General features: G+C 45.7%; 1 protein-coding gene across 6 annotated transcripts in view; it reads right to left on the bottom strand.

The window, feature by feature from the left end:
* GLI2 (GLI family zinc finger 2) overlaps positions 1-23,773 on the bottom strand; it is a 278,389-nt gene that overhangs the window by 52,496 nt on the left and 202,120 nt on the right. For all 6 annotated transcript variants that reach the window (XM_075933075.1, XM_075933077.1, XM_075933073.1 and 3 more), the window contains one exon: positions 2,323-2,525. In XM_075933075.1, the coding sequence (XP_075789190.1) occupies positions 2,323-2,525 (203 nt within the window). The remainder of the gene's footprint in view (positions 1-2,322; positions 2,526-23,773) is intronic.

The raw sequence follows: 23,773 nt of genomic DNA, 5'->3' as shown, positions 1-23,773 counted from the left end.
AGTAACTCTCCCAGGGGCACAGAAAGTCTGCATTGGAGCAGGAGACTGAACGCAGAAGTCCTGAGTCCTAGAACCCCCAAATCACCTGACTGTCCTTCCTCTCTATGTAGATAGGTACAAGGGCCAATTTTGACTTTCCACACGCACTTTTTATATTGACTTCTTATGGAGATACATGGTACTGAATGTATAGCTGTACTTAAAGAGGGATCTTGAGAGGGAGAGGAAACGGGGCTCCATATCTATTTATGCTTTCAAAGGCACAGGCCTGTATTTATTTATTTTCTAAAATTCCTTACTGAAAATCTTCCCATTTTGCATTTCTCCCCCCTTCCCGACCTCACGAATAGAATGTTTAACCTTATCAAACACTCCGCAGGCCTGTGCGATGCCTCAGTTCACCGAGATGGGGAAGGTCGGAACTGTACTAAGCCGCCTGCTGCTGGGAAGTGTAGCTGCGCCCAGGGCTGCACCTAGACTGCACTAGGGATGTCAACGTGTAGTCGACGATACAATTAACTGATCAGCCGAGGCCTAGGATTATTGGTTAATCTTGTTGACTACAGTCATATCCCCCCTCCTGCTGCTTCTGTATCAGAGGCAGCAAGGGGGGGAGCAGGAGCTGGCTTTAAGGAGGCTCCCCATGAGCACCAGATTTGGCTGCCCTCTCACCCCCCTGCTGCTGCTGCCTCTCAGAGAGGCAGCAGTGTGGAGGGTGATGGGGGCAGGCTGGAGCTGATATGTGCAGGGAGTTGGCTTTCAAGCCAGCTCCCGGTGTGTGATGGCTCCACAGACCTGCCTGCCCTCTCCCTTGCTATCTCCTACAGAGGTGGCAGGGGGTGAGGGCAGGAGCCAGTGCTGGGGAGAGCTGGCTTAAAAGCCAGTTCCCTCCAGCACCAGCTCTGCAGTGCCGGAAGCAGCAGCCAGGATGGGAAGGGGGCAGGGGATGCTGCTGCAACGCAGCCCCTGTCCACAGAGAGAGGCTGCTCTGCATCCCAGGGAGCAGCCTCTGTCTGTGGGGAGCTCAGACCCTCCAGGGGCAGGGGCTGCTGCCACCCTGTACTGCCGCCTCTGTTATCAGAGTCAACAGTTCAGGGAAGCAGGCAGCCAGTCTGCACGGGGAGCTGGTTTAAACTGGCTCCCCTCACAGACCAGCTCCCACCTGCCACCCCACACTGCTGCCTCTGATACTGAGGCAGCAGCGAGGGATAGCAGGGGGCTCCCCGGAAGCACGCTGGCTGCCAGCCCTGCCTTGAGGACTATTGAATAGTTGTGTAACCGCTAAAATTTCATGCAGTTACACGACTATTCAGTTACCCGTTAGGTACCACCCCTACTATGCGCCACTTCCTTTTCAATTCAGTCAAGGACTGTTCAGTGGGGATTACCTGAGGGGAGCAAAAATATGGGGAAGGAGGGGTCAGGTGGCCTCCCCCCTTACATTAGGGCACCCATCACATGAGAAGGGTGGAAACAGGAACTGGGTAGTAGCCTTTTAAGTAGTTTGTTGGTCCCCTAGTGAGTCCTGCCTGCTGTCTTCTAGTGCAGGAGCCCCATGGAGCGGCAGTGGCTAGGCCTTGTGCGCTTGTATATAGTTAACAAATGTGGTTATTTGGAATCCAACTGTGTCCAAGATCTTTCCTCATATTCTGAGTGTTGTGAAAAGAGCAAAAGACACAACAAACACTTTGCACAGCTGTGGCCCTGTCACAGGGCTGTGGGGTCTCTGTGGAGACCCACTGCCAGCAAAGCTCAGAAGAGCAGAGACGGGAGTGAACGGTACATCATTTTAAACAAAATATTTACAATAGGATCCCACAGTCATAGCTCTTCTCACGCTCTGGTTTGTCCATGCAATGATGCAAAACAAATGTGTCGCTGCAGACGAAGGGGGGAAAAAACAACAACAGTTCCCTACTTGAGAGAGCAGCTGTAGATCCGTTGCAGCTGTCGATCCTGGGAGTATTGTGAATGTAGTGCTGGTGAAAAGTGCCAGAGGTACAAAATAGCTACAGCACAAGCAGCAGCAGAGCAAGCTCCTACAGCATAGGTTTGGCTACAAGCTGAAACCTTGCCTCCAGAGATCATTTCTAGGTCTACGGGTTGCCATGCAGATTTATTTTCTGCCTTCTCTGTGGAGACTGTCAAGATGGCCGCCAGCCCACGCCAACTGCCTTGGCCGTGTGGGAAGGGAAGGGAGCTGGGAGAAAGCCTCTTTCAACAGCAGCTGATGTAAGAACTGCACAACTCATTCCATGTCAGCTGTTGTGTAGCGACAGCTTTAAACACTCACATGGAGTGTCAGGAGAGCAATGTACTTACCATCCGCAGGGCTAAGGCCTCTGGCGGCCGAGATCATGGAGAGAGTGGGACTGCTGTGCACGGAGCGGAGGTAATGTTCCATGTGGGGGCTCATGTATGGGTGCGGGGGGTTGAAAGGGGATTCACCAGGTCCTGCTGGGTGAGGAGAAAGGCGAATAAGGGAGATATCGGAGAGAACGGGGCTGCCACTGAGGGCAGGAGGCCTGTGAAGGAAACAGAAAAACATACCGTGAATGAGCCTTCAATTTCATTAGCAGCTCTTTATGCATTTTTTCTTCAAGCCAGAGCACTGATTGGAGAACAGGATTTGGTGCCCAGCTGTGACTCACTGTGTGAACCTAGGCAACTCATTTCCATTTTTCTGCACCTCTGGTTGCCCTTTTATTAAATAGCTATAAACTGTGCACCTATGTATCACCGCCATCTGTGCGAGATTCAGAATTGCTCTTTTCTAGGTCTGTGGCTTATTCTGCTAATAGCTGTTGAAAAATCTCTCTCAACTACTTCTGGAGCAAAAGGATCAGAGACTGTGACGTTCACTGTGGCCACAGCACGTGGCACCCTGACATACATGACGTCCTAGCTGGCCACAAGTTTGCTATAGTAGTGACTTTGGATGGATATTGCAACGACTATTAAAAAATGTTTGCCACATGCACTGAACTCATTGGAGAACAGGTGCTATGCAAGGCGGCAGAATTATTCTTTACAAACTTTTGTTCTTCTGACTCTGAACTTTAGAGAGAAAAGATAAAGTGTGACCCTGCATGAAGGAGGAGGGGAAAGAAGCCTCCTTTGTTTTCTTCTAAACCGACTCATAGTGAGACCATGGACTTGTCAAACCAAGAGGGAAAGAGACAGACTTTGTCAGCTGGAGCTCAAAAGAGACGTAGGCTTGCCAGCAAGTCAGGCAGAATTTCTGTGCTCAGAGCTCTGACCAAACTGTGAAAGCCAATTGAAGTAGTGCAGCTAGGTGTCAGGAAGAGAAGCAGGACAAGAAAGGGACATAAAATTTACAGACGCTCACCACATTTATGGTTGTGAAGGTGAGCCAGAGGAGGAGCGATGTTTCTTGGTCTGCTGAGAGCAGGCCTTGAACTCCTGTTTGCTCTATGACAGTTCTTTCATCTGCCTATGTTACTAAGGCCAAGTCTCCATGTAGGGAGAAAGTTGACTTCAGATATGCAACTCCAGCTATGAGAATTGCATAGCCAGAGTTGGCGTACCTTAAGCCAATTCTCCCCACTGTGGGAGGTCGACGGGAGAAACCTCACCTGGAGAAGTCAATCAAAGCTTTTTCAAACACATTGTAAGGTTTATGTTTTTGAAGGGAAACATTCAGGTCACATTTTATCATGTGTGTTCTAGTTCTAGACTCCTTAGTCTTAAATCCCTCAGTCCCTGCTTAGAAAAAGTCCCCATTAAAATGAGAAAAGACTCAGTAAATGTTGCAAGTTTAGTATCTGGACATGTCTACACTAAGGGAAAAAAATCCTATATGTATTTCAATCCTGAAGCAGCTCCAGCAATAGTAGCAAAGTTGAAAGAGGTTGTGTAGTGAGCTCTCAGGTGTTTATTCAATCGTATCTTCAACCCTTACCAATAACTCAGTGACAGTCATGCATATGCAGTCTACCATACAGCTATTATCCTTCCTGTCACACGGGGTTATATACACAGTCTGAATTATGCCAACCTAGACTTAGTCCTGGTGTTCAGCCCCTTGAGAAAGCAGAAAAGGGAGTTGTGCCAAAGCAAGTCTATAGCACCAGGAGAGGGAATTGGTGGTGTGAGGATATGGTGCCGTAGGTATGTATAGTGCTAGATATAGAGAATACAAATGCAGTCCCTATCTTGAGTAGTTTACAGTCTTAGCTACGTACAGGAAACAGACAGAAGTAATAACACACAAAGTGGAAAGGTAGGGGGTCTAGATCATAGAATTGGAAGGGACCTCAAGAATTCATCGAGTCCAGTCCCCTGCCCCCAAGGCAGGACCAAGCACTGTCTAGATCATCCCTGACAGGTGTCTGTCTAACCTGCTTTTAAATATCTCCAGAGATGGAGATTCCACAACCTCCCTAGGCAATTTATTCCAGTGTTTAACCACCCTGACAGTTAGGAACTTTTCCCTAATGTCCAACCTAAACCTCCCTTGCTGCAGTTTAAGCCCATTGCTTCTTGTCCTATCACCAGAGGCCAAGGAGAACAATTTTTTTCCATCCTCCTTGTAACACCCTTTTATAGATACTTGAAAACTGCTCATGCCCCCTCTCAATCTTCTCCTTTCCAAACTAAACACACCCAATTCTTTCAGTCGTCCCTCGTAGGTCATGCTTCCAGACCTTTAATCATTTTTGTTGCTCTTCTCTGGACCTTCTCCAATTTCTCCACCTCTTTCTTGAAATGTGGTGCCCAGAACTGGACACAATACTCCAATTGAGGCCTAATCATTACAGAGTAGAGCGGAAGAATGACTTGTCATGTCTTGCTCACAACACTCCTGTTATTGCATCCCAGAATCATGTTTGCTTTTTTTGCCACAGTGTCACACTGTTGACTCATATTCAGCTTGTGGACCGCTATAACTCCTAGATCCCTTTCTGCCGTACTCCTTCCTAGACAGTCACTTCCCATTCTGTATGTGTGAAATGGATTGTTCCTTCCTAAGTGGAGTAGTTTGCATTTATCCTTGTTAAACTTCATCCTGTTTACCTCAGACCATTTCTCCAGTTTGTCCAGATCATTTTGAATTATGACGTTATCCTCCAGATTAGTCGCAACCCCTCCTAGCTTGGTATCATCTGCAGACTTAATAAGTGTACTCTCCATGCCAGTATCTAAATAACTGATGAAGATATTGAACAGAACCATCCCCAAAACAAGCTCTGAGGAACCCCATATGTTATGCCCTTCCAGCATGATTGTGAACTGTTAATAACGACTCTCTGAGAATGGTTGTCCAGCCAGTTATGTACCCTCCTTATTGTAGCCCCATCTAGGCTGCATTTCCCTAGTTTATTGATAGGACAGTCATGTGAGACAGTGTCAAATGCCTTACTAAGTCTAGGTATATCATGTCCACTGCTTCTCCCTTAGCTACTAGGCTTGATATTCTATCAAAGAGAGCTATCAGGTTGCTTTGATATGATTTGTTCTTTACAAATCCATGCTGGCTGTTTCCTATCACCTTATTATTTTCCAGAAGTTAGCAGATAGATTTCTTAATTATTTGCTCCATTATCTTTCCTGGCACAGAAGTTAAACTGACTGGTCTGTAGTTTCCTGGGTTGTTCTTATTTCCCTTTTTATAGATGGGCACTAGATTTGCCCTTTTCCAGTCTTCTGGAATCTCTTCCGACTTCCATGATTTTTCAAAGATGATAGCTAAAGGCTCAGATACCTCCTCCATCAGCTCCTTGAGTATTCTAAGATACATTTAATCAGGCCCTGGTGACTTGAAGATGTCTAACTTTTCTCAGTAATTTTCAACTTGTTCTTTAATATTCACTAATAAACCTACCCCATTTCCACTAGCATTCTCTATGTAGGCATCCCATCACCATTCATCTTGATGAAAACTGAAACAAAGACGTCATTAAGCATCTCTTCCATTTCCAAGTTTCCTGTGATTGTTTCTCCCTCTTCACTGAGCAATGGGTTTACCTTGTGCTTGGTCTTCCTCTTGCTCCTAATATACTTGTAGAACATTTTGTTACCCTTTATGCCTCTAGCTAGATTTAGCTTGTTTTGTGCCTTTGCCTTTCTAATCTTGCCCCTGAAGTCATGTTTGCTTACAGTCATCCTTTGTAATTTGACCTAGTTTCCACTTTTTATACGACTCCTTTTTGATTTTTACATCATATAAAGATCTCCCAGTTGATCCAAGGTGGTCTCCTGCCATACTTTTCTTTCCTACATAGTGGAATAGTTTGCATTTGGGCCCTTAATAATGTCCCTTTAAAAAACTGGCAACTCTCTTCAGTTATTTTTCCTCTTAGTAAACTAAAATCTGCCTTCCTGACATCACGTATCAGAAGGCAGCAAGGTGTGTGGGGGGGAGCCAGCGCTGGAGCACTGGATCCCACAGAGTTGCTGGTCCCCTCTCACCCCAGCGCTACTGCCTCTGATAGAGAGGCAGTCGTACAAAGGGTGAGGGGGGCAGAAAGGAGCCAGTACATGCTGGAAGACAGCTTTCAAGCCAGCTGCCTGTGTGTATTGGCTCCCTCCCCCTCCCGCTGGGGCTGCTGCCTTTCTATCAGTCGCAGTAGTGCAGGGCGGGGAGGCAGGCAGGAGCTGATATGCGTAGGGAGCTGGCTACATGGAACCATCTGCCACCCTCCTTGCTGCCTCCTCCAGAGGCATTGGGGCGGGGAGCCGGCGTAAAAGCTGGCTCCCCATGTGCCCCCCTCTATTAGAGGCAGCGGCATGAGGGGTGGGGGGCAGGGGAAGCTGCCACGGAGCAGTCTCTGTCTGCAATGGGCCCAGGTCCTTCGCGGACAGGGGCTGCTTTGTGGAATGCCAGTGCAGCCTCTGTCTGCAGGCTCCCACAGACCGATGCTGCCCCACGCTGCTGCCTCTGATAGAGAGGCAGCAGCATGTTGGGGACGGGAGCTCCCCAGGAGGGGGCCAGGAGTGCACTGGCTGTCAGCCCCGTCCCCAGGGACTATCGAATACTCGTATAACGGCTAAGATTTGATGCAGTTACACAATGATTACATCAATCAATATCTAACAGCCCTAATAGGCAGACAGACAGACAGCCCTAAGTACTCTCCTGGAATGATGAAGTCTGCCTCTCTCCAGTGTAAAGTACAGAAGGCAGCAAAACTCTACCCTTTACGACGACACATCAGGATCCAACACACACACACGTCACCCCGATTTACACTGCAACAACCGAAAGCAGAATTATATATTTTATAGGACTGAAAGAACAAACGTATAGTGATTTCAACCTCACCACACCACCTGTGCTACTATGTCATCTTGTTACCAAAATTATTTAAGTGACTCAGTCCTTTTCCAAAGTGTCTTGTTCCAGACTGTGTGGCCTATGTATATAGCACAGTGTACAGTGGCTGGTTAACATCCTCTGTATTTCAGCCATGACATCATCTACATGAGCAGCATGCCTGCAGGGCCCAGCCAGGTTTGAGCTAAGATTTGTGTAACGGCTGAGGCTGCTGCTAATAAGTCAACTGTATGAAATCTACCAATTTATTCGGGAGTGGGGAGGGGGAAGAGAAGTGAATCAAAGCCTCTGTTCCAGATTTAGTTTCTCATCATTTCTAACAATCTCCACCGCCTCATCTGGAAAAAATGAAGCGTGTTTTTTTTTTAAGTGATGTCATTAAGAAAACATCTGACTAATTTTTCTTCTGATGAAGACTTAATACAAGCAAGGGGGAATGTAAATTAAAAGCAGCCCCAATTTACCCCAGCCCAAGGAGCCTGCCTTAATATGCATGCCATGAAAGGAGTTTTCTTACATATACAATAAGTTCCCTCTTTCATCAATACTCATAGATTCTCCCAATGGGGCTGTGGACTTCTTTGATGCAGGCTTGGAACTATGTATTCCTGGGTTTATGAGCCTTCCGAGGCTGCTGTGATCAAACTGTGAGGCCAACATCTAAAACGCATTTATTAATATGCAGGGCTCGCTATTCATTTGCTCCGTGCTAAATTGTGCTGAAGATTCTGAGTTCCTCCGAAGAGGAAAATTCCATCCTTGGCCAAAAAGGTGAAATTGGAGAAAAAATGACCAAGATGTCAACCAAACTGCAGGCAAATGGAAATGCAGCTGGCAACAGAGCACAAGGTTAGCCTGGTGGTTAAAGAAACAGACTGAAATTCAGCGGTACAATTGAACGAGGTTCAATTTTCTGATGTTCTACAGACATCCTCTGTGACCTTGGGCAAGTTACTTAGCTTTTCCGTGCCTCAGTTTCTCCTCTTAAGAGCAACAGTCTACACCGCGTGATTCTTTCAGCAGTGCGTAGAGCGTGCACTCGAATAGCACCCTCCCTCCCCCCCGCAGCACAGATGTAAGGAGCAGTGTAGTCAGTGAGGCAAGGCTTAGATGAGTAAAATGCAGACATGCCTGAAGGATGCTACCCAGCTCTCTGTGTGCAATCCGTGCCGTTCCTTCTGCTCTTAGCGGTGTAGTGTCTCACTGACTCCTAGGTGCTGGAGCCTCTCCCCCTGCCCAAGAAAAGTCTCAAGCAGTGGAGAAAGGCTCTGGCAGTGGGGAGGCAGAAGGGAAAGTCTCTGCTACGGGGAAAGGCTCAGTCATCTCCCTGCTGCTAGTCATACACCATTACTGGTGAGGACTTTGGCAGAGGAGAGGCAATGGGAAAAGACTCCGCCAGCTCCCCACTGCTGGAGCCCTCCCGAGCAGCAGGGAAAGACTTGGGTAGCAGGGAAAGGCTCCAGCAGAGGGAACATGTGCAGCTACATACTGCGGTATGGATGCAGCTATAGTCCACGTTCCCTACATGCCACCAACAGCACAGTGGAGCATAGACGTAGCCTAAAAGCAGAAGAGCAATACTCCTGCTCTCTCTCTCTCATTGGCCTGTAGGTTTGTAGGGGTGGGACTTCCTCTTACTACATCTGTGTGTTCTATGCCTAGTACAGTGGTGTCAGAATCTCTGTTAGGACCTCGGAGTATTCCTGAAATACAAATAGTTATCAGAAGCAGCTTGGGAGGCCACCCAAGAGAGATTCGAATGCACCCAGCTGAATAGGAGAGTACCCCTGGCCAGCAGCATGAATCTCTTCTGATGGGGTACATCTGCACATGCCTTGGTGCACATAACAAAATTTATTCCACACATGGGCGGAAAAATGAGAGGGAACTAGGGCTGTCAATTGACCTGCATTAACGCCTGCGATTAACGCAGGACAGGATTAACGCATTAAAAAAATTAACGCATTAACCGCAGGTGTTAATGCAGCACTGCCTTGGTGAAGTGCCACTCCGGCACCTTAAAGGAGCGGTGTTGCATGGAGCCCGGGGTCAGATGGGGACTCCAGCTGATCCCAGGCTCCATGAAGCGCTGCCCCATTGAAACGCCGCCACAGTGTTTCAAAGGGGAGTTGCAAGTGATTAATTGTGCGATTAATCGCGATTAAAATTTTTAATTGCTTGGCAGCCCTAGAGAGAACATTGCTCAGGAATATTGTTCACTTCCCACGACACGTCCCAAAGTAGCATGGCTATCGCCACTAACCAACTAACATCCATCCGTCGCCGTGTGGGGATAATGCCCTCCATTGCTCAGCCTACCGTCTTCTCCTCACGAGTTGCTTTCCCAGCTCCCCAGCAGCCATCTGCTCTTCCTCCGTTGTTGTTAATCATCTGAATTCTAGGACGCTCCTCAAGGCCTCAGGTTAGAAGAGCGTCCCATTGCGCTACGTGCTGTACAAAGACAGCCTCAGCGAGTTTACCTCTCAATAGACAGTATTGACAAAGGGTGGCAGGAAAAGTATTATTAGCCCTCTTGTATATCTGGTGAACTGGGAGATTTAATGGCTTTGCCCAGGGTCATAGAGGGCGTCTTGGTCAGTGCCGTGAATATGATCCAGGTCACCTGGCTCCCAAGCCTGGTTCCTTAACTACAAGACCATCCACGGTCTTCGGAGCCTTTCCCTTGTTCCAGCATCCCTATCCCTCCCCTTTGTGTTCTAAAAGTTGCAGGGCCATTGTCATCTTCTGTGCCAAAATGTCACCTATATTTTGACCTACAAGTTCACGCCGTGTCCTCTCTTCCAGGGACTATATCCATTGTTAGCAGGGGTATGGGCTGAAACCAACAGCTCTGCTTTCCATCTCTAAACATAACGATTCCACCTCTTTGGCTCTCCTTTTCCTACCTCAGTCCATGTTCAGGAATGTTCCGGAACATCCCTAACAAAAATACAGCCTCTACCCCACGCATCACATCCACAAACACAACCCCCAAGCCTGGATCTACCTCATACGAAGAAAAGGGCTGGTTCTAGGCAGAAGCTGTGGGAGCTCCAAGCATTTCTTTCATGACTTTTTCCAGAAACCTATGAAGTTACAACACATTTGTAACCTTATTCACTGCTCTTGCTGTTAGATGTTGGGAGGATATAAAGGAAAGATCTGATCATGGCATGAAGAAAACATCTGAATCCAGAAATCATCTGCAAAACTGCCACTGACCAAATGGGCCAAGATTTCACCATCGCTATATTTCTGTCACAGCTGGGGCTGCACTTTGCAAATAGGCTTTGAAATTGGGTGTCCAAATTTCATAAAACATAACGGGAGTGAGGTGCCTGTTTCCCTAAGGTTCCTCTCAAAATCCCAACTTGTACCATTAATAGTCAGTTCTTATGCAGTGATTTACATATTCCAAGAGGCACATTGGAGTTCATCAGTTTACCTCCCATTTCTTCACATCAGTTCTCTACAAATTATTGTTGACGACTATAGGGGAACTGTCTCCAGAAATGCACAGGGCTGCATTGGGTGGCTATATATTTTGCCCTTGCTCCAACAAGTGGCTCTCTCTGGTCATGTCTACATCATGCGGAAGATTGACACTTCCGCGGTCGATCTTCTGGGGTTTGATTTAGCGGGACTAGTATAGACCCACTAAATCGAACTCAGAAGGTGCCCCTGCTCCTCGTGAGGAGTAAGGGAAGTCAACGGGAGCATTTTCTCCCATCAACCTCCCGCTGCATGGACGGTGCGGAAACATGATTTAGATACATCGACCTCAGCTATGTCATTATTGTAGCTGGAGTTGCATATTTTAAGTTGACCTTCTGCTGTAGTGTAGACCCAGCCTAGGTGTAGCCCAAGGTCCCATGTGCTTCAGGAGCAGCCCTGGGAACTACAAGTTGTGGACTACAAACTGCAGCATGATGGGAGAACTTCCTGCTTCCTGCCAGGATGTGCCCTCTGCCCCCCAGCAGGGTCTCAGCACGGACTGAGCTAGAAGCACGTAGGCTGCAAGCAGAGAAGAGGCTGCTGAACTGTAATCCTGTTCGGTGTTCTTTACAGAATAAAGCCCGTTCCTGGTGGTTTCTCTGAGTGGGTGTGGTCCAAGAGGCACACACACAGCGACACACAACACAGCACACGAAGGAGCCTCAAGCCCAGTCTCCCAAAGTTGGGTAAAAAGTCACAAGGCTTCCCCTATGTTGAATAACCTCACACCGGGCTTATGAACAGGAGGGGCTACGTATGGAAGAGAACCATTAGGCACCTACAGGAAGGTAGGAAGCTGCAAACATTTCTTGCATTCGTGGACAGTGATTTGAGCGTCCCCTAGGAACATCTGTGAGGAGGACTGGGGATGAAGGGAGGAGATCCCTTTAAACACTGACGGCATCAGCAAAAGTGCCTCTTAGAACATTATTTGCCGCCGAAGATTATTTCCACAGCTGTCAATAATTGTCTCCACCCGTGTATTGTTCTTACCTACTTGTCAGTGCTAAAAGCCCCCCTGCCGCTTCAGGGCCTGATGTGCATTCCTCCCCAGATGCAGGGAGGCGAGGCAGCTCAGCCACTGGCGTGTGACAGGAACCGCACCGGCAGCAAGAAGATCTATTAGCAGTTGACACTTGACACGCAGAATCAGTGTGAAACTAGGAATTTTTGGCGGTTTCCTGGGGGCCTAGTAATTCCCCAATTGTCCTTGCATCAAAGGAAAAGAAATCAGCTTAATCTTCTTCCCACCTGTGCCACCCTAGCGCAGCAAAACAAAATCAGGATAAATAAGCCTGTTGAGATCCGTGTCGAGCCATCTGAACTATGCAGACAACCTGAAAGCAGAGGAAGGGATTAAACTCGGGTTAGTCTGTAGGAGCCAGAGTTGGACAGTGGCCTCATGCTAAATGGCAAAACTGAGTCTCTCCTCTGCTCGATGGACAAGCCTCTCAGCGGGAAGCAAAGCTTTTATCAAGTCTCCGCCAGGCTGTTCAACCAAACTGAAAAAAAAAATCCATCTATCCTGGGTTTTGCTCACTGGGGAGCAGTGTGAGATGGAAGCGGCCTCAGAGGTTTGGAAGTAGTTGTTCCTGCTCACGGCAGCAATACTACTTTGCTACAGGACCTTGCATCGCCAGCTACTTAGTACAGGAGAAGAGCTAAGGGCCAGATCCTCACTTGGCATCTTCCAAAGAGGGATGCGAACGGGTAACCGGTTAATCGGCGCACTGTGAACACTTGGCTGCTCCAGCTCCACCAAGCCCACCACGGCAGGGATAGCTCCAGCCAGGCCAAGCCCCTCCCTCCCCCGCCCGTGGGGTCCTGGTTAACCAGTTAACATAATGTTTAACCAGTTAACCGATTAAACGCAATTTTACATCCCTACTTCCGAATGGACTCTTTCCTTTGCATGATGGCCTTACAGTGGTTGAGGATCTGGCTGGTAAGGGTATGTCTAGGCTGCAGCTGGGAATGAATCTCCAAGCCCAGGGAGACAAGCCTGTGCGAGCTCCAATGAAGCCAGTGGATGTTCTAGCTCAGGCTAGGTCTGCACTACAGTTTTTTCAGAAAAACGGACGTTTTTCCGAAAAAACTTCACTTACGTCCACACTGCAATCACGTTCTTTCAACAAATAAATTGAAAGAACAGAGGGGTTTTTCCAACATTGGTAAACCGCTTTCTACAAGGAAGAAGCTTTTTCCCGAAAGAGCTCTTTCAGAAAAAGGCGTGTGTGGATGGGGAAGAGGGAGTTCTTTCCAAAGAAGAGAAAAGAGGATGGTGACCACTCCATCCATAGTAATCAGTTTAAATGCGAGAGAGTGTCCATTCAGTGTCCAAGCAGATCGCTTTTTCAATGCGCTTTGGCAGGGTGGACGCTCTCTTTTGGAAAAAGCTTTTTTGGAAGATCTCTTCCGGAAACACTTCTTCCAAAAGAAGCCTGCAGTTTAGACATAGCCTCAGGCAGCAAGCCAGGCTCTGATGCCCATCCTGCGTTTGAGATCAAGTGGCTAGCCTTGGTCTCCACTGAGACTTTTTTGCATGCGAGCTCCAGCAAAGATAACATGCATCTCTCTGCCCTAGTCCAATGGTGCCCAACCTTTTGGGGCTGCTGGGCACCCGGGGGCGGGGACGCCCATACGCTGCGTGCCCGGTGCTGGCACCACCCATGCCCTGCACTCCCGGGGCCAGCGCCGCTCCTGTGCCACACCCCCAGGGGTGGGGCTGACCATACGCCACACGCCTGGGGCCGGCGCCACTCCTGTGCCATGTGCCCGAGGCAGGGATGCCCATACGCCGCGTGCCCGGGGCTGGAACAGCCCATGTGCTGCTTGCTCAGGGCCGGTGCCGCTCCTGTGCTGCGTGCCCAGGGGCGGGGACGCCCATACGCCGCACGTCCAGGGGCCGGCACAACCCATACGCTGCGCACCCAGGACCGGTACCGCCCCAGTGCTGTGCGCCTGAAGCTGGCACAGCCCTTGCGCTGTGCACCCAGGGATGGGGCCACCCATACGCTGCGCGCCCAGGGGCTGGCACCACCCACACGCCCGCAATCTTGGCAATTACAGATTGGTAAGCCTAATTCCAGTACCAGACAACTTAGCTGAAACTATAGTAAAGAACAAAAAGATCAGACTCAGAGATGAAGACAATGTGTTGGGAAAGAGTCAACATGACTTTTGTAAAGGGAAATCATGCCTCATCAACCTGTTAGGCTATGTCTACACTGGCGCGATCTTGCGCCAGAAGTATGCAAATGAGGCTAAGCGTGGACTATCGCTGAGCCTCATTTGCATATGTAATGAGCCACCATTTTTTCAGAAGAGGCTCTTGCACCAGAAGGAGCTGTCTACACTGCCCCTTCTTGCGCAAGAAAAACCCGCTTGCGCAATGCCGTTACGCTGATTATTTTCAGGAATAACGGCATTCTGCAAGAGCGTTTTTCTTGCACAAGAAGAGGCAGTGTAGACAGCTCCTTTTGGCGCAAGAGCCTCTTCCACAAAAATGGCAGCTCATTAGATATGCAAATGTGACTAGGCGATATTCAATGCTTAGCCTCATTTGCATACTTCTGGCGCAAGATTGCGCCAATGTAGACATAGCCTTAGAGTTTTTGAGTATGACAAGTATGTGATCAAGAGTGATCTATACTGGGATCTGTGCTATTTGACATACAGTGTTCATAAATGATCTAAAAAAAAAGGGGTAAACAGTGAGAAGGCAAAACTGATGCAAAACTACTCAAGGTAGTTAAGTCCTGAGCAGACTGCAAAAGTTACAAAGGGATCTCATTAAACTGGGTGACTGGGCTACAAAAAGGCACACAAACAATTCAGTGTTGATAAATGCCAAGTAATTCCCACTGGAAAACATAATCCCAACTATACATACAAAATGATGGGTTCTAAATGAGCTATCACTACACACAGAAAAAGGTCTTGGAGACATTGTGGGTAAGTCTCTGAAAACATTCCATCAATGTTGGCAGTCAAAAAAGTTAACAGACTGGTAGGAACGATTAGAAAAGAGATCAATAATCAGACAGAAAACAGAATGCCAGTACAAAAAGCCATGACACACCCATATTTTGAATACTGTTGTTCCAGTCATCCCATCTCAAATGGAAAAAGCAAAGCAAAGGGCAACAAGAATTATTTGGAGTATGGAACAGCTTCATCTGAGAAGAGATTAAAAGGACCACTACTGTTCATATTAGTACGTAAGAAAGGATATGATAGCGGCCTATAAAATTGTGAATGGTGGAGAGAAAGTAAGTAAGGAAACTCCTTCGCATAGCACAAAAAGCAATGTTCACTTGACGAAATTAACAGGTAGAAGGTTTAAAACCAAGCATAATAAAGTACCTATGAGCTGTGTGAAAAAGTAAGTTGATGGAGGATAGATCCATCAATGACTTTTAAACAAGACTACCCTCTGCTCCAGGTGTACCTAAACTGTTGACTACAGAAGCTGGGACTGGATGAAAGGAGACGGATCACTTGATAATGGCCATGTTTGATTTATTCACTCTGAAGCACCTAGCACTAGTCGCTGCTGAAAGATAGGATCTTACACTAAATGGGACCACTGGTCTGACCCAGTATGGCCAATCTTATGTCACCAAACTATTTTAAAGCTTTCCTTCAAAAAGCTCCTACACTCTTGTGAATTTTGATGAAGCACACACACATCCCTAGTTATGTCTCGTAGGCCATCTCTTTGCTACGCGGAAAATCAACACTGCCATGGTTATTCTTTCGGGGTTTGATTTAGCAGGTCTAGTGAAGACCTGCTAAATCAAACTCAGAGTGTGCCCCTGTTGGCACCGGTACTCCCACTCCTCAAGAGGAATAAGAGAAGCTGATGGGAGCATTTGCTCCTGTTGACCTCCTGCTGTGTGGATGTCACAGAAACGCAATTTAAGATACATTGACTCCAGCTATTTAATTAACGTAACTGGAGTTGTGTAACTTAATTTGACCTCCTGCTGTAGTGTAGACCAGGCCTCAAACCTTGGAAAGTACATGTTCCTCTCACCACTACTTACAACAGCTGCTATGCCCTGGGCGCTGATGCTGAGAAGGTGTTCTTTATGTCCCTTTGTGCTGGAACAGCATCCCCGCTGATTGATTCTGGTAGCATTATTTTTTGGTACTAAATGAAGGTATCTGAGGGTATCTGAGGCCACCAGGAATATGGAGGAGGTACTAGTGGTTCTCAGGAATTTAATTTGTAAATAAGTACAGCAAAAAATAGTGTGGCTTTCATTTTAATATTTTTAAAGTAAATTGGCAGACCAGATGCTTGGGCAGCTGACCAACTTCCACGGGAGTTGTTTATGCCATGCATTCGACGTAGCGCCATTTCCCAATGCCCGCCCTGTCCCTCTTGCAGGAAATCAGCTCGGGTGTTCCTGGAAACTGGATTTATAAGAAATCCAACACCAACAGAGTCTCTCTGCCACCACTGCCCTTCATTTGCCCACACGGTAATAGAAGCGATCAGTTAAGGCTGGATTGCAAGCTATCTGAAACGCTTTCTGTTCTCCAGCAGGGATCTAAATGTATGAAAATAGGACAGGAATAGTATTCTAAAGAAATCTTCAGACTTACTTTCTCATCCCTGGCTTTATAATCTAGAAATCCCTCATAAATTTTCTTCTCACTGTGAGCGTGTGATAACTTTTCCCACCCACCCCCTGCCTCAAGATTGGATATGATGGAGAACGTTGGTTTCTCTCCTCACAAATACTATTCCCCTTACCTGGCTCAGAAGCAATCCGAAGTGACACTAAATTAATAATATGATAATTAAAGAACTTGCATTTCTGTGAAATAATCTGAGCAGGTCAAATAAAAGCCACTGTCAAGAGGACAATTCACAAATGCCCAAGTTCCATGACTAGATTACATTAAATTCTTATGTGCCAAATGCATTCATTCTGTTGAACACAACATGGTGCCTATTTTCTGGCTGCTTAAAGGAATAAGGACACTTGCAAATGATTGTGTCATTGGGTAACAAAACCTCAGAGAAAAGGTGACAGACAATCTGGGTATGTCTAGACTACAGGCTTTTGTCAACAGACACTTTGTTGACAGATAGTGTCGACAAAGCCTCTGTCAACAAAGAGCGTCTAGATTACATACAGTTCTGTTGACAAAGCAAGCCGCTTTGTCGACATGAGAGTGTAGATGCAAAGGGCAGTGTTGATGCAATAAAGCCTTCTGTCGACGGAACTCTGTTGACAAAAGGTGTTATTCCTCGTAGAATTAGGTATACCGCCGTTGACAAAACTGCCGACTTCTGTCGACGTTATGTCGACAGAACTTGGTGGTAGTGTAGATGCAGGTACAGTTTTGTTGACAAAAGTCCACTTTTGTCGACAAAACCCTGTAGTCTTGACACACCCTCTGTTAAGAAACAGAAACTACATAATAAGTATTGCAGTTTTGTTAAAAGTTTTAAAAAATCTTGTTTTTAAATAAATAGTCACTTCTAGACTGATTTTCAGAAGCCCACAAATCTACACAAAATCAACAAACAACGAGGGGGCCAGAAAAGTTTTTACAATGGAGGTGCTGAGAGCCCTTGAACTAAACTATAAACCCATATGTATATAGTGGAAACCACTTCAAGCCAGGGGGTCCTGCAGCACCTCCACAACCTTGTTTCCACCACCTGCGGGGGGTGTATGTGCCCTATATCATGTCTCCCAAGTTGGTAATGCCCAAATGGGAGCCACAATGTTTGAAAGAAACCCTACATGAGAAACACCAACAAATGATTCCTACAGGAAACAAACTGCTATAAGACTCATTCCCTCAGCATAGTTAACCTGATGGAACCTGCACTTCGCAATTGTTTATTTCTGAGGTGAAACTATTTTCTACGGCCAATGTGAGTGGACAGCACGTTTGTGAGGTAACTCTGGGACTCCAGTGAGCTACGTCCTTCAAAATGAGGTATGCTGGAGAGCTCAGTTCTAGGCCATGAGTAATTCATGTAAAATTCAGCTGGGATTTGAACATTTATGGATTTTTTTCCCATTTGTAAATGTTTAAAAGCAACTGATGTGCGACTCACTGTCTGCAGAGAATCAGTGGGGGATATAAGATGTCTTGCGGCCTTGACCAATTCCCATTGACTTTAATAGGAGTTGGATCAGTCTGTCCATTGGGTGGCTGGTAAAGCTTCAAACTTCCCATGTAACTACCTGCAAATGATCCTGTGGAATGACTGAACGTTTGAATATATGGCTCTCAGCTTTAGTACACCTAGCAAAATTGGAGGCTAGCAACTCAGAGGCTGTTGGGCAGGCCCAGTAGATAAGTCTCTGGACTGGAGCTCAGAAGACAGGAGTTCTAATTCCCAACTTTCCCACTGACCTGCTGTGTGACTCTGGGCACGTCACTATGTTTCTCTTTTCCCATCTGTAAAATGGGGAGAATAATGACTCTTTTCTGAAGTGCTTTGAAATCAACAGATGAAGACCATTATGCAAGGAGTGAGGTATTAATATTCAATTGGCAACTAATTTTATGCCTTGTGAGTGATAGTTACAGAGGTTAGCTACAGAATTGGATGAAAATTGCAGCAAAGCTTTCACCAATTTCTCACACAGATTTTCAAAGTTTGGGTTTGTCTTCACTCCCCTGAAATGTTTGTGTATACATGTTCTCATGGAGAGAATTTTTAACAGTGAAGGTGATTTCCCATCGGAACAGTTTACCCTGGGAAGTGGTAAACTCATCACTATTTGCAGTCTAAGTCAAAACTGGAATTTTTCCTAAAGGTATGATCTATTTCAACTACAAATTGTTGGTCTTAAGTAACAAGGGAAATTTAATTCCTATCACTGTAGAAATAACTGGGTGGAATTTCATAGCCTTAGTCACAGATGTCAAACTAGAGGATCAGAGTGGTTCTTTTTGGGCTTAAAACTGATGGACTTCAGATTCTAACCCTCTTAGAGAGGATTTCTGGTTAAGGCATTAAATGAGGACTCTGGAGATTTGAATTCAGTTCTCAGATACCCCCTGCGTGACTGTGGGCAAGTTTCAAGGCATTTGGGTGCTTAAAGTTGCAGACAGGTGTCGAGCTGCTATCAGTTTCAATAAGAGTCAGACACTCAAGCACTTTTGGAAAAAAAATCACACGAGGTGCTTAGCCGTATCTGTAGGCATCGAAATATCTTTCCAGACTTTAAAGCGTAATCGTGCACTGCTGAGTCAATGAACATGTAGCCTGTGACATCAATGGGAGCAGGCACAGGCGCCTAGTGTCTCTGCTTCAGTTTCCCATTTATAAAATGGAAATAGTAATATTCCCTTTCTCCCATGCCTGCCTTGCCAATTTAGACTCCGATCCTAGATTAAGTTTCCGCACTATGAGTAGCCCCACTGAAATCAATGTCATCATTCCCAACATGTTAAATTCAAGAAATTGTGTACTACATGAAGGATGGGGCCTTTGGACTGTAAAAGCTTTGGAGCACAATCTGTCATTTTGGTACAGTAACTTCCACTCAGCAGAAATGACAGAAATGGAAACAATTAATAAAAATTCACATTGTACTGACCCCAAACAAATTAAAACTCAGGTTGTTAACAGGCAAGACGGCTCTCCATTACACAACACACAAATAAGCAAGACATCAAAGACCAGAATTCGAGTTGATATGGGACCTTCAAACCAAAATCAAATTAGCATGTTAATGAGAGATCTTTGAATCAGGCTTAATAATGGTATTTTTTAAAATTTTGTTTTACACTTCGTCTTCACAGCTCTCTGTGCAGTCATATGCTCTGGAAACATATCAAAGGGAGTACACATTCTGTTTCAGCTCCATGGATCCTTTTTACCCAATTACCTTAAATGATCTTTTAATTTAAATTCTACACGTCCCACCTTTTCAAACCAGTTTTCCCTCAGTAACAAGGGCTGGAGAACCACCAGCATCATGTCTCATTATGTTGGCCAGAGGCTCAGATGGTACATCTCTGTGATTCATGGGCCGTGCCTACTGACGCCTTTGGTGACCAATGCCCAGTCATTTAAGATGATTCTTTGGTGCTTGAATCTCTACAGCAGTGTTTCCTGATTTTATTTGGCCACGGAACCCTTTTCAGCTTAAAATAATTTCAAGGAACCTCTAGGGTTCCCAGAGTAAAATTTGGCAAGCAAAAAAAGAAAAAAAGACTCAGCCAGACTTGGTTGAGCATAAAGGCCTGCAAAATACTCTGTCTCTTTAAGAGGGGGCGGGGCAATGCCGCGTTCTCGTGGAACCCTTACTTTCGCTTTGCGGAACCCTAGGGTTCCACGGAGCACCATTTGGGAAACACTGCTCTACAGACTCTCAGGGACCATGGATTTGAGCTAGGTGGAGCGACTGCGGTAATGGAAAAACTGTCCACAGCACTGGATCAGAAGCCAAGCTTGCTCCCTCATTAAAAGTCTAGATTTGATCTTACTGTTCTTTCAAGAGCTGGCCTTGAAAAATTAACAAATCTTCACTTACTGGGATATGGGTCTCTCATAAACAACAGGGACACCGAGGTTGCCCATAACTTGCCAAATTTTACTCTGGGAACCCTAGAGGTTCCTTGAAATTATTTTAAGCTGAAAAGGGTTCCGTGGCCAAATAAAATCAGGAAACACTGCTGTAGAGATTCAAGCACCAAAGAATCATCTTAAATGACTGGGCATTGGTCACCAAAGGCGTCAGTAGGCACGGCCCATGAATCACAGAGATGTACCATCTGAGCCTCTGGCCAACATAATGAGAGACCACTCTTAAAACCTAGGGATCCTGCCATACCCCAGGCTAACTCTAGAATAAAGCCTTTCACAGAGGAAAATCAAATAATAACAACAACAACTACTACTACTACTAACACTAATTGTATTATTAAGGTTGCAGAGAAGAAACACGGTGTCTATACTGTTTCAGGCCAAAGGAGTTGAGAAGGAACTGAGGGGTGGTTTCCCCATGCAGCCCTTTATATTTTCTTTGGGGTATATTACGAGGATGGTAAGGGTGCACACATGAGCCAAACAGGCACTGCTATCTCCAATCAAAGCCACGGTGATGTATGCCCACCTGGAGTGCAGCACCTGTAGGGACACTAATTGAAGAAGACTTACACCATAGGGCCACAGCAAAATGATAGGTCAGAGTGTGCTATAATCGAATGGAAAACAGATGCTTGTGACTGTTTATGCTCCCTCTGCTATTGAGATGGCCCACTTCCCATAATCTGAATCCCTAAATCCCTAAACTAACAGATATCAGAGGAGGGAAAGCCTATGTCTCATCTGGCCACTAGAAATGTGATTAAGTCTTATTCCTCTCTAGGACGCTGGAGCAAAACTTTTGGACCTGGACTCCTAAGAAGCTATGATGCCTCTTTTAAGCAGAGTCATGTAGTGCAAACACATGAGGAAACCACAGAATCATGATTAATGATGGGGGGAAAAGGAACCAAAATGAGAATAATATAACATTTTTCTGTATGTGCATCCACAAAGATACAGCCTATCTGCATTATATATGATTATGCTATATGCAAATACATGTTAGTACACACACACACACACACACACACACTTCAGTAGTAGGTGGCTTTAAATATTATAGATTTATGTGTCATAGATTGTAAGCTCATTGGGTCGACTGTCTTTTTGTTATGTGTGTGTAAAGCTAGCCGCTGCAATGCAGAAAATTATACAAATTATTCATATATATGCAATGACTCCAGACTGGCTCATAAGTAGTGATTGACCGTGGGACTTTCAGCCATAAAGGCTCCATTACAGTATGTGCAGCCGTGAAAGACGTAACTATCTAAACTAGAGATGTGAAAGTGTAACCCTTGACATGGTTAACCAATCAGCCTGGGCTCATCCATTAATGTGCACGGTTACATGCGAGGTCTCCCACCTCCATGCTGCTCCCTCTGTGTCAGAGGCAGCAGCGCAGAGGGGGCAGGTGGGAGTTGGTACACACAGGGAGCTGGCTCTTAAACTGGCTCCCTGTGTGTACCAGCTCCTGTGGAGACACCTGCCCCTCTGTGCTGCTGCCTCTGATACAGGCAGCACAGCAAGGGAGAAGGCAGGTGCCAGTGCTTAAAGGCCAGCTCCCCAAATCTTCAGTTGTTACACGTTTACTTTAATAAATGCATTTTAACATCCTTAATCTAAAGTAGTAATGAGTTCTGATTGGGGCTTATGCAATTTTCTGCAGGAATTAATTAGATCCATACCTGACATACTTTAAACAGCTACAGAACATACAGCAACCTCTAAAGGGAACACAAATTCACTGATTCTTAATAACTAGTCTCCTCTAAATTGTTTCACTGAAAGACTCAATTGGACCAAAAGCCCTCTTTGCATCCACTCTCTGCCAGTTCCCATCCCCACATAAACACTTTGAAGTGCCGTAGTGGGCAGGCAAAAGCTGGATGGACTACCAAACACGTCAATATTTCTTTGGCTCTAAACGGAAATGTTAATGGCCCTCGAAGGTCTAGGTAAGATGCAATGTAAGAATCTATTCAGTGTGTTCGCTGATCTAACCATCCCTCTCCGTCACTGCAAATATCCTGCACCATTAACCATCATCTAGTGAACAGTAAAGCCGGGCAAAAGTTTTCCCAGTGAAAATGTGTTTTGATAGAAAATGACTGTTTATTCTGAATACACATTTTTGTTTCTATGGAAACATTTTTGATGGAAAAACCAGAAGAACGAAAATGTTCACTTTTCATTTGCCACTCCTCTATATTTCTCTGCCCTCACTCCATTGATCCCTTTTCTGTTTTGCCATTGGAAAAGAGAGGGTAGGGAGGTTAGGTTTTGGCTTGTCGCCAAAATAATTCATGGAAAATTTTAATCCCGCCCCTCCCAAACAAACAATAATATTTGCCCTAAAATTAAATAACATATGTAAACAACATTTGCGAGCAGTTCTCGTACACAGTGAAATCAAATCAATCATAAGAAAACCTGCTTCTAGAACACAAAAATCTAAGACGCAGAGTGAAATCTTGGCTATTGAAATCAACAGCAAAACATCCACTGACTTCAGTAAAATCAGTGTTTCCTCAATAATCTTGCAGCACAGAGCACTTTGTAGCCAACTGCCTGGAGACCATATTGAAAAGCTTCCCTCCTGACCTATAAAATTCATTCTACATGCTCATGCACACAGTCATCAACCAGTTCCATCTTCCCAATGACAAAGGAAACATCATGTAGTTATTCACGTAAGAAATACGGATCTGATGTTCCACAATTTACAGTGAAGATCCCCTCCCCTTTGAAGTCAGGGGAAGTTGACTAGATCAGGTGCTATTTGGGTATCATATTTATACGGCTGCTAATGTATAAATAACCTACAGTTTAGTGTCTGCAGTGCTATACACATATCCATAAAACCTGCATCACACCAACAGCTCACCGATGTCCAAAGGGAGTGCCGCAAGCCTCATCTCCCGTTCTCTTATCTCATGCAGCTATTCCTTATGCAGACACATTTCTGTATACAAACGCCATTATACTTGACCCCCGGTTCACCCTGTTTCCATTACAACGCTTGTAGACTCAACCAGACTTGCTCCAGTGCCAACTCTGTGCTGTCATTCCCTGCGCAGAATGGTAATAAAGAAATCACTGTTTTACGCTGACAAAGAGCAGATTTCTTACTAAGTAAACACCGATGTTTTGGTAGGGAAATTAAGTTATAAAATTGTGTCTACAAAGGGAGACCATACAGATGGACTTTGTTAAGGCGCTGCAATACAGTCAACACTGATTAATTCAATTGACTGCTACTTATGAGATTTTGTTTTAAAGGCTGTTCCAGTTTTTGCAAATGCAAATACCAAAAAAAAAAAAAAAAAAAAAAAAAAAAAGCACGCCCTGAATTGTGTCAGTTGCAGAGTGATTTGTTTTAGGAAGGCAAAGACAGACTACCA

Source organism: Pelodiscus sinensis, chromosome 7 (assembly GCF_049634645.1).
Source record: "Pelodiscus sinensis isolate JC-2024 chromosome 7, ASM4963464v1, whole genome shotgun sequence".
Lineage (NCBI taxonomy): Eukaryota > Metazoa > Chordata > Testudines > Trionychidae > Pelodiscus > Pelodiscus sinensis.
The sequence above is the reverse complement of the archived record's forward strand: the minus strand, read 5'-3'. Positions and strand labels throughout refer to the sequence as shown.